The sequence below is a fragment of the Rattus norvegicus genome, chromosome 2, assembly GCF_021556685.1.
Source record: "Rattus norvegicus strain SHRSP/BbbUtx chromosome 2, alternate assembly SHRSP_T2T, whole genome shotgun sequence".
NCBI classification, from domain to species: Eukaryota; Metazoa; Chordata; class Mammalia; order Rodentia; family Muridae; genus Rattus; species Rattus norvegicus.
Window position 1 is genome coordinate 63,904,860 of NC_141535.1, and position 12,109 is coordinate 63,916,968.

Below are 12,109 nucleotides of genomic sequence, written 5' to 3' on the forward strand. Positions count from 1 at the left end.
GAGTAGGTACATAGCAACTTCTGCAGCTATAGTTTTAGGAACAGGAAACTGATAAATCCTTTCCTTGCAAAGCCTTGTGAGCTTTCAACAGGGATTACATGCCTGATTAAGTTCACAGAAGCATATAGTCCACGTCCCCGACAAATAGCAGCATGCTTGTACACATACGCTTTGCCCAAGCAAATGAATAAGGAAAGAGAAAGCAACGATGTTACTTTTATAATGGTGGCCAGATCAGAAATCACTCCACTAATTACCAATGGCAGAGCGGAAGCGTTCACACTTCCTGAGCATAAGTGGTGTTTTCAACTCATTTAAATAATTTTAATAAAAGTGCCAGTTCCTCCTAAGTCCACTGATTTTTGACAGCAGTGCCAACAATGGAAATGTTCTTAGAGTTAAAATTTTACAAAAGCATATTGGAGAAAGCCGTTCAATCAAATGTCCCTACTCTGGGGGAAGCGAGGAGGATTGTCATTGACATCTGTCAGTGTGATGTTCACGGTCGTGGTCCCCGACAGTCCTCCCATCTGGCCGCCCATGTCCTTGGCCTGAATCACCACTTGGTACTGCTCTCTGTTTTCTCGATCCATGTTGAGCAACGCTGTCTTGATGATACCTACGGAGGTGAAATTGAAATTCAGGAGTGGAAGGAGAGGCATTAACAGTATTTTATGGAATCATTTATTTATGCAAACAAATGTAGACTGTCATCCACAATATGCAAAACACTATGCAGATGTCACCGTGATATAAAGATGATTATACGCAGCCTTTCTACTGAAGGAAATTACAATCACACAGGGGGAGAGATACTCATTAAAAAGCCTGTATTACAGGGAGAATGAAAACAAGTACAAGTCGAAGCCCAAGCAAGAGAGACTGCGAGGAATGCGATGTAGGTGTCACAGGATGACATTGTAAAGTGAACTGGCATGTGGCATAAGAGGACGAACCGCACGTGTACCCTGAGCAGATCAGAAGCCCGTATGCCTGAGCTGACACCAGAGTTTCACATTATCAACTTGGCTAATTACTCCTCAGCAGTATGCACTGTGATGAATGTTCTGTGGGTTTTATAAACCACAAAACTATGTGCTAAGGAAAATGGCCTTAGGTCCCTCCCAGTTATGATCTTGTGTGGTCCCTGAGAGTCTGGGTTTTCTTACAGAGAATGAGAACATCAATTCAGTCAATCCCTACAGAAACCAACATTTTAAAGATAGGTTAAAGCTATCTCTACCGTTAGGCAGTTTGATAATGACTTGAAAGAATTTCTCAAAGTTTGCCTAATCTCTGTAGAGTGTTTATGCTTAAATTAACTTTCTTTTTAAAAAATCACCAGAGTAGGCTCTGTAGCCCTCTCCGCTCTCACACTCTCAAGCTTAACCACTAATGAAGCTGAAAATATCTTTTCTTCCCTTTTTAACAAGAGTGCCTCAGACAACAGGTCAATTTTATTCCCATAGTCTTGGCTTCAAGGAGCAGCAGCAGCAGCTTTCTCTTCTCCAAATAATAGTTGTTCTCCCTTTAAACACAGGAAATCACCTTAGCCTTTTGTCCTGTAAGTAGAATAATTCTAATTTTTCTTTCTCATTGTTTTCGACCCTCCATTTTCTCTCGCCTTGGGATTCTTTCCAGGTTCATTCACCTTTTAACACATAAATTCTAGCTGGATGTAGTAACCCAGAAAAGCTCCGACTTAAAATAAAGGATGTTCGAAAAAAATATGAAAGGAACCTGATTCAAAATATGTATAGAATCTACCATAGGATACAAATACTTTGTACTGGAAAATAAACCACCAGATGTCGTGGTTCTTTTGACAGAGGTGCTTTTGTGTTCCGCATGAGATGACACACTCGTGCTCCATATTGTGGAGAGGCCTCAGCACCTATGTGCTATTTATAGCTTAGCGAGCACACACTGTCAAGGGTTGGTTTGTTCTGAGTTAACCCCCTCTCAGCCCAGATGGCCCTGGGGAACAAGGTTGATACCAACTAACTTGACTAAGCATTTCAAAAAAAGTGCCTGAACCCCAAATATCCACAAAATGAGAGAAGACAGCAAGAGATAATAATGAGAGAAACATAGACATTACAGCTCCCAGAGACATAGTCTGGCCACCTGACCAGAGGGCAGGACTGAGCCCCAGAATGACAGTATGCCTTTGTCATGCGCCTTCTCTGCCCTGCAATCTGTGGGTTGGAGATGAGATGGATGACTTTTTTTTTTTTTTTTGGATGTTAATCAACTGTCTTCTCAGATTGCCAGCTCTCTGAATAAAGCAGTTTTAAAGATTCAGTTCCTGTCTCTTCTCATTGGCATCCGTGACAGGCAGCAACGAGTCCAGCATTCCAGTTAGACTTCACAGGGCCAAAAAAATTTTTTTAAATAAGATGATGTAAATAAGATTCCATAAGGCAAGCTGATTTATTGGACCGGGATGCATTGGACAGGATAGGGTAGACCATGACATCAGAAAGAGTAGTACAAAATCTCAATGGTGTGACAGAGCTATGGTTCAATTCTTGCTCATGTTCTAAGCAGGCAAGCAGGGGTCTCTGTTCAGAGTAAGACTCTGGCATCTGGGCTGAGATGTCAACAAGGGTTTCCATGATCACTATGTCCAGGGGAAGAGAGTGTGACAGATTGTGCACAACTCCGGTTAGAGGTGACTTGTCTCACTGCTACATTTTATTTGTGCAAATGTGTCCCATGGCTGTACCTAGCTTCAGAACAGAAGAGAGCTGTGGTGCCATCAAGTGATTAGAAAAAGAGAAGGAAGGACTCAGGATGTCCGTGAATAAGTTTGGTCGCTCTCAGAAAGGGTCATTCTTTCTCACCTTCATGCCAAACTGGACAGAACAAAAGAGAAAGGAATGATTCTCTCCTATACGTATGGTGTGAAAGACTCATTGTCATATTTACTTTAAAAATGATCTGGATGTCACGCTTACAAATAAATCATTAGCTTTTGGCAGAGGAACAAGGAGAATCCAGTCATGGCGATTATTTTTATTAAACAACAGGCTAGCTCAGCTGAGCTCGTCAGTTAAAATTACAGAACGTAGACGAGGAGACGAAGAAAGGATTCTCACCTGTTTCCGACTCCACTGAAAAGTAGGGCTGTCCCTGCAGGATGCTGTACACGACTTTAGCACTGTTCCCGTACGTCGGGTCATCGGCATCAGTTGCTGTGACTTGGACTACAAATGTTCCTGTAATAACAAAGGTGCAATGAAAACAACAAAGGTTCATTATTCAATTGCATTCGTGTGTGTGTGTGTGTGTGTGTGTGTGTGTGTGTGTGTGTGTGTGATGGCTCACCCTTGCCACTGTGCATGGGTGCTAGAGGGCAACATGTAGACATCATTTCTTTCTTTCCATCATATGATTTCTAAAGATCGAATTTAGGTCGTCAGTCTTGGAAGCAAATGTCTTTATGCACTGAGATAGGGTGTTATGCTGGTTAGTGTTTTGTCAACCTCACACAACCTAGAATTACAGGGAAGTGGGAACCTTAATTTAATTGCCTCTGTTGGATTGGCCCGAGGTACGTCTACAGGGAATATACTTCATTGGTGGTTGATATGGAAAGGCACAGCCACCGTGGACTGTGCCAACCCTGGGCAAGAGATTTTGCATTTGTCTAAGAGAGCAAGCTGAGCAAGCCATGGAGGGCAAGCCAATGAGCTTCACTCCTCCATGGTCTCTGCTCCAGTCCCTGCCACCGGGTTCCCATCTTGGTTTCCTTTGATGACAGACAGTAACCTGAAAGTCACAGTCTTTTATCACAGCGATATAAAGTCTAACTAGAATACCAGCTTTCATGACAAAGGAGGGGAGAACCACAGTACAATATATGTTGCCAGGAAGCTACTGATCCTTGAATTGAAAGGGATGAGAGTAACATCAATGGATGCTGTATGGACTAGGTTAAAGAGAAGAGCAGCCTTGGGTGGAGGTGAGCCCTACCTGTCTTCTGTGATGGTCTGGGATATGACTGGACTCTTGCTGCAAGGGTCCTTGCAAGTTACCTAGGATGAAGGTAGGTTCCCAGAGGCAATCAGCCTCTTGAATTACATGGTCCACAGGACTTCTGTTAGGTGTTGCCTAGTGGGTGGCTGCTTGAGATTTTGCTAGAAATCCTATATACTTTTTCTCCTGAACAGCAATGTGGCACATGAAGCCACAAATGTAGCAGCTGTTGTGATGTTATATATGCCAGTCCGGGGACAAAGGAATAGGACAGAAACCCTCCAGGAAGCTATGATCCAGGTCAAATTTGTACAAAGCTCACTCTGCTTTAAATATCCTGACCAGCAAATAGTTTCATTGCTTAAACTAGTTCAAGTCAGGTCTCCTAATATGGGCTCTTCAAATATCTGATCATTCCAAGAGATTGAAAGATTTTGAACCTTTAAAATGGTAGCTTAGACCATGTAAAGAGTTAGTTAGTTAGTTAGGTAGAGTGCATGTAGAAGTTCCAGGTTCAACCGTCCAGCTTCAAATAGACCAGGTGTATGACATGCACCTCTAATCTCAGCCTTCATGATGGTGGAGGTCAGTGGATCAGAAGTTCAGGGTCAACCTATGCTACAATTTGAGTTCAAAGTTAGCCTTGGCTGCACATTTCAAAACACAAAAAACAAAGCAAAAAAATTAGTTGATTGTAATATTTCACTATAAACATCTGATACATTAATTTTAAATTATTAAAATTGAATGTGCAAAGGAAGCTATAGTGTATTAGGCTGGTATTCTTACTTTGGGGACCCTTACCTAAGAACTTTAGAAATATCACTACCCTCCCTAAAGGCCATGTAAATTTCATGTGTGTATTCGCACATTGGTTATATGGGTGAGAATTTCCAAAGAACCCACTGGTTAAGGGCACACTATGGCTGCCTTTTGGTATTCCTATCTGATAAGCAGTGGCTGTCTGATCTTTGAAAAGGGCAGAAAAGTTCCATGCAGAGAATAAGAGAATTTAAAAATTGCCTTTGTAATATCTAACCATTTCCTTTATTAAACAAATTGCGCTGTGAGAGGGTTGGATGTGCTGACTCTCATTGTATCATGCTGGGACTTGAGACATAGTCCCCACCCTTGCAATTTGGCAGGTTAAGTGGCCAGGGTGAGAGTGTCCTGTGATTTCTGAGGGAGACTTAATGGAAGTTAGCAAACACCCAAGTCCTTATTTGCATTAATAGAAGTTCTGCTTGCCTTTGGAATGTGATTTTCTGGTGTTCTAGGCAGCTACCGCAGGAAGGGCTCTGCGTCTGTTTTCTCATTTAATCCTCATGATTATCCTTCAGAGTAGACATTTATTATTTATTTTTGTAGACGCAGAATTGGAGGATCAAAGAAATCAGGATCAGATAAATCAAATAATTTGCCCAGGGCTACACCGCTGGCTATTAGTGGAGACAGTTTCAAATTAGGTACTTAGGATAGAAGTTTTCTCTATCCCTTCGCTGTTGTCCCATCACCTTCATATACAGTTTTTCCAAGACTCCTTTGTCTATGCCAATAATGACATAATTGCAGTAATGATGGATATCAATATTACTTTGCATGTGTGCACATTCTCTAGACATGGATTTGGGGCTTTTCTCCAAATATTTGTAATGTATATTTAATTCTTCCCTGGCTTCAAAACTGAGTGAGAGTTCCCAAGAGCAGTGCAAGGGCATGGGCCTGCAGATCTCAATGCAGTTGCTCTGGGTGGTGCCCATGACAAAGGTAACCATCTTTCTTTAATTCTTCCTTAAAAAAGCAAAAACAAAACCAAAAAAAAAAAAAAAAAAAACCTTACCTACAAGAAAAATATCCTCCAGCCCATGGGGGAAAAAATAATCCCAAACCCCTTCTTTGCTCTGATGATGGCTTCAGATTTTTCTAACAGAACAAAGTAACTTCAAATAATGTGACAATTTCTTCTTGGGGTGGGGGTTGGGGTCAGAGTTGGGGTTGGGTTGGGGTTGAGGTTGGGGTGGGGGTTTGGCTGGGGGTGGGGGTTGGGGTCACAGTCACTTCCCCAGATTGAGTATTTTCCCAATCTTGGAGCACCAAGCTCTAATATCCCTCATATTTAATTAATGCAACCACAGAAAAGTTATTCTGTAACTTTAGCCTTTTTGAAGTTGGCAGAGAAAACAAAAACAACCTTTCACTTGAGGAGTTTGGAGGGAGTAGCTGTCTTCCGTGAAATATTTTAGAGCTTCTAAGAGGGGTATCAGCAGAACTTACTCCTGCCTTTAAACCCTGTTTACCTTCTTCTAGCTTAAACAAATTTAATCCACACAAATTAAAGTCAAAATTGCTAGTGAACTTGTGCATAAAATATTAATCCTCTGTGTTAAATCTCACGGACGCCTCTACCATCTGGGTATTGTTTGTGGATCAAAACAGAAAGCTGCCTTAGAGTCTTTCTCTCAAATTCAGTTATTTGATGCGACTGCCAGTACTTTCTTTCTGTTGTTTTGTTTGTTAAACAAATGCCTTGTGTGTGTGTCTGTGCGCCACAGAAAGGCTGTGGAGGTCAGAGGTCAGAGGTCAGAGGGCATGTTTATGGAGTCAGTTCTCTCACACTTTTATGTGGGTTTGGTATTGAACTCAGGTCATCAGGCTTTGAGGTAAGTGCCTTTACCTGCTGAGTCATCTTTCTGGCCCTGTCAACATTTTTGAGGCTGGGCTATAAATGCAGACTTTTATTTTCAACTGGGAAGATTCCCCAGACTAATAATGATGTTGCCTGAGAGCAATAGAGGAGCCTGAGTCTTTCAGTCCAAGGAACAATGGGAGAGAAAGCAGATGAGGCTGTCTTGCTCATCCCAGCGGCTTCCCATGCTTCCATACCCTTATCATGAGAGGAAATAGTGTTTTCTTACAGGAGTCCCAAGATAAGACTAGGGGGACATTAGACAATGGCGTGTACTTATGAAAAGGACATGTGGTAGTTTTGCGATTTGGCTTCTAAATTCTTTCAGTTCATTACACTTGGCTCAAGGTTCTTCCCCTGGTGGGAGTGGAGCCCCCACTCTGCTGACCTTGCATCTCACTCACCGACATCTGCCATCTCGGGGACTGTGGCTGTGTAAACATCCTTGGTGAATATTGGCTCATTATCATTGATGTCATGGATCTTGATGATGAATTCAGACTCAGGCTCGACGGGTCTCCCTGTCCTTCTGTTGATAGCTTGGGCTCGAAGGATGTAAACGGGTTTCTCTTCCCTGTCCAGCCTCTTGGTGGCTTGTATGTCGCCTGTGTTTTCATTGATAATGAAGAGATCTCCCGCTCCATCTCCTGAAAGGATATATTTAAGTGATCCATCTCCTCTATCCTGGTCTGAATGTAACTAGTGTAGGGGAAAAAAAAATTAAAGAGAGTAAAAGTCAAGCACGTGATCCTGAACTGCTTTGTCTTCACCATGCAGCCTAAGTTAACTTCATTATTCCACATTCAATAGCTGGCTTTTCTAAACTACTTACATAACCCTTCAACAGAGAACACCATTCAATGAACGCGTTTCTTTACCATAGAATTTTCTAGAATGAAATAGAAAATTTCACAGTCTTTCTTATTTTGAATAACAGAAAACTAAAGATAGAAGAAAATTGAAATGCCCCAGAACATGCAAGTTTGACCGGATGCATCATTTCACAACGGATGTCAGATTCTGCGAGCACTGCTCGCTGTGCATACGCAAACATTCTCCAAGGGTTCTACTGCTTGAAAGGACTTTGGAGTTTGCATGAGAGGCATCTGAGTTTAGTCTGCCTTTGGGTGAGTTAAAGAGTCTAGGTGATCACCTTGCGTGATGGAGATTACGATCCCTTTTCTGGGAAGAAGCGTTACATGTTCGATTGACTGTTTAGTTTAATTTAAAGCATCCAAGAGGCTTCTTCAGAGAGCTGCTTGCAAGAGTGCCCAGAGACCACCTCACTGGCAAGCCTGTCCGTTCCTTGCAACAACGGCCTCCGGCATTCAGATTTTAGTAGGGAATAGGCAAGGCTCTTCTGATGTGCACAGACAGCCTTAAGAGACCTGGCTGTCCCCGCCCACTGGTTCCTGACAGTAATCAAGCAGTAGGTGATGGAGACCCATTGAAACCAGTGATCCATCAATCGCTGACAGAGCTCAGTGGAATGGTCCAGAGAAGAGCATAGAATTAAGAGTGAAAGGTGATGACTCTAAGTTGGAAAAGTAGTTTCTGTTTCCTAATCCAAAGATTCCCTTTTAGGGTTGAGTTCCTACATTCTTTCCCCCCTATCTAGCAAGAGTTTGGGTCTCCCAGAATTCTAACTCTATTCACAGATTTCCAAAAGGTGGCTTGTTGTTGTTAAGGAGGAGGAGGACCATCTAGCAGCTCGAGTCACAGGCATCAGTGATCACAGACAAGTTAGTTACAGCAGAGCATCCGTACAGTCTTTCAAACAGAAGAGCTGGGTGACAACTGTAACCACAATGGATAAGCACCCATGGGCTCTGATTCACACTGCATAAGATGTTCCGGGTGGCTTCCAGACCAGTGGTTTTCAACCCTCCTAATGCTGTGACCCTTTAATAAATAGTTCCTTGAGTTATGGTGACCTGCCCAACCACAAAATTATTTTCATTACTACTTAATAACTGTATTTTTCTGCTGTTATGTATAGTAATATAAATATCTCTGTATTTTCTGATGGTCTTAGGTGTCCCCTGTGAAAGGGTTGTTTGAACTTCAATGTGGTTGTGACCCACAGGTTGAGAAGCTCTGCTCTAGACCACCTGCAGAGGGACAGTCAAAGCAAAGAGGATCCGAGATGATGGGCTAACCAGTTTCCTGAAGGTGTGTTCTGTGGAATATGTACTACACAAAGGACAGAGGGGAAAGGGCTCTGTGGTCCTGTATATTTGGGAGATACTTAATCTGCCTCTCTCTTGGAATCCCCTACTAACAGATGAAAAGTTCCAGGGGTTTGCATTTCAGACTTTGTGTGGCATGGCTTTGTTTAACGTGGCTGTCTGAAGTTTTAGTGCTCAATGCAGTATTTTGGCTCTGACCTGTGACAGCCTTCCCAGAAAGCCTCTTTTGTGATCCTGAGTATCTTTTACCCATCACTGTAGAAATGGGAGGCCCAAAGTTCCAATTTATGTCGTGTTTCACAATCACACCTGGCTCAAGTGTGCCAATGGCGAGGAGAACCTGGCAGTAGGTAGGAGCCCTGTAGAGTACTTGGTGCAATGTCCTCCTTTCTAGAGGAGGAAAGACTGGGTCCAGGGCCACACAGCTACACCGAGTTAATCACGGAATTTGAGAAGGAGAATATTATTCGTACAATTAGTAGCTGTGAAAGCAATTTGGCAGAAATAATGGAAGATAAATGTGAACAGGGAGGAAACTGGTTAGAAGTGAGACAAATGCAATGAGAAATGTAAAACAAGAATACTCTATGATTTGTGTAACTCGATATGCTAAGGAAATACTGAAACCACCACGACAGAGAAAGAGCCACTAGGGAAACGTTAAGTCTCCATTGACAGATTCTAATGACTGAAGAACAGTCTTAAAAGAGCCATTTCATTAACTCATGAGTTAAGTAAGCACCGCTCTTGCCCTTTGGATGCGTGTTCCTGGGCAGCCGTGGTCAGCAGCTGTGGTTAGCAGCTGGGTGAAGCACTCGGGTGTACATTTGAGTCTTAAGTACAGGTCACGTTCACTCTGTCCCTCATCAGGTGTAAGACCACAGCAGAGCCAATTAACCTCCCAAGCCAGGACCCTTATTCGCAAGATGAGGTTAATAAGAGCTGCAGGACCATCGGCTGTAAAGAACTAATTAGAAGCCATATACAAATACCTCATTAATTGCCACATAAACACGCAATAAAAGCACGGTATGTGTTTTATAAATTAGAAAGCGCCATCTAAATGGGAGATTCTGCTAACATTAGCTGTGAATTCATCATGAGCGTGACTCCACACTTTTCCTGACTTTGAGAACTTCGAGGACCCTGGAAACCCAATTTTTGTAAACACTTCCTATCTCTGAGGTAAAATCGGTTATGAAAAGCCAGTGTTCTTCTGCCCGGTGGCAACTGCTGTCTTTACATGTGATTTATGATATTTTTTTATCCCACTAGATTATAGACTCTCCTCGGCTGCTTCTTTCATCATCTTGCGATGCGTAATTGTTGCACACTTAGTCGGCGAATACCACATCCGGTCACAAGATTTATGCAGGTAAAAGTAATCAGAAACTTATTTTTAGCTGTCACAAGCAGCCATTTCCATGAATTATACTACAAACACCTGAGGCGATAGAGAGGTAGGGGGGGAGACGCCAGGAAGTGCAAGCAGGGACCGTGTTGCAGATCACAGCTCTGATTTATCAATATTTGAAAACCGGTGGAAAAATGCATCTCTTCACTCGGGCGTGTGCTGATCATAAAACAATTTAACCTCCTCCCTCCTCTCACCCCCAGCACGAGCTTTCTGGGTCTGACAAGCCAAGTGCACACAGCAGAAACCCCCACCAGCCCCTCATCTCACCCCACTCTCCTCCCATCCACTGAACACCCCTGGGGCCAGCTCTTCTCTATTCTTGGGAAAGAAAGAAAACAGAAGCCTCCGGTGCCCGTGAAAGCAGTGGCAACAAGCAGACATTAGGGGTTTATTGAGCACTTAGATTTTAATTGGATTTTTTTTCTTTTGTGATGTCATTCATCAAGGCCACTGGAAGAGACAGGAGTTGAACAGCAACAAATAAAAGGTTGTAGGTTGCCTGCGGCATATTTTTTTACTAATTTCAGTTTAATGTGCCTGTTCCATTAGGTTTAATAATCCGGTTCACTTTTAACGGTTCACCATCAAGTAAGAATTAGCCATGTCCCCCAGAAGTCTCCTCTCACCTGTGGCGGGCAGGGTTTCTCACTGCCGTACCCAGAAGGCGCTGTGATTCCATTTCTCTGCTTACTTTTCTTTTTCTATTTTTTTTTAGAACGACAAGTGTAGTGTCTTGGAAAATAAATACAGGGATCTCTGTTTGTTGCATGGCCCCATGGAGAGTGTCACCAGGCAGTGGCAACATCGTTGCCTGAGGGGCTGTCCCTGGGAACACAACATCCTTTTATCTGCCACATGTACCAACTTGCAGCTTAATTTTGAATTAAATTCAAGGGCATAACATTAATTGTATAGATTTTTAGTAATCTCTGAAGCTAACCAATGCTGCATGTTAGGTCCATTCCTGTGCGTCATTTAGTGGATCTCCGAGTCAGTGTCCAGACCTAATCTTAGACTCTAAGCCCAAGGTGTCCTACATGACCCACATAGGTGCCTTCAAAACCCTGAAGGGACTTTCTGGAAGGAAGGATGTAATAGTTGGTGGAAACCATGCATTGAGTTATGGTTAATGTGTTTATAGAACATAGGGAGAATATGGTGGGGTCTTTCAGGAAAGGAAGAGTTTCTCGCCTGATTTGTCCTAGGCAAATTAGAGACCAGCTATAGAAAATAGGTGCTGCCCCTGGAATTGGGGTAGAAAAAAGTAGCTAATGGGGAGAGAGAGAACGTCACCTTGGTTCTCACAGCAAATTACACCTCATTTCCCATTTGATCTTAACCAAAAGGCTGAGAAGGGTTGAGTATTGTTTTGAACTAGGAAATGAGTCTTGTCCTCAACATCTGCCAAAATCAAGGCTTATTTGATTTTACTATTCGTATTTGTATATATGTATACATCTCTCTCGATCATGTGTTGTGGCAGTTTGAATGAGAATAGTCCCCATAGACTTGTATATTTGCATGCTGAGTCCCTAGTTGGTGGAACCGTTTTGGAAGGATTAGGAGGTGCGAATTTGTTGGAGGAGGCTGTCACTGGAGCATCAAGTTTAGGGTTTCAGATGTCCATGTCAGGCCCAGTCTCACTATCTCTGGGCCTAGTGACGGTGGACCAGATATAAGTTCTGAGCCTTTCCTCTAGCACCACACCTTCCCACTTGCTGCCCAGTGTGATGGTCGTGAACTCACCCTCCGATACTTAAGCAAGTCCCCAGTTAGGTGCCTTCTCTTCGTAAGCTGCCTTGGTCATGGCGTCTCATCATAGCAATAGGGAAGCAA

At 42.9% G+C, this 12,109-nt stretch overlaps 1 protein-coding gene across 1 annotated transcript in view; it reads right to left on the reverse strand.

The window, feature by feature from the left end:
• Cdh6 (cadherin 6) overlaps positions 1-12,109 on the reverse strand; it is a 146,200-nt gene that overhangs the window by 23,855 nt on the left and 110,236 nt on the right. The window contains 3 exon segments of the mRNA NM_012927.2: positions 452-619; positions 3,102-3,221; positions 7,072-7,366. Coding sequence (NP_037059.2) covers positions 452-619; positions 3,102-3,221; positions 7,072-7,366 — 583 coding nt within the window.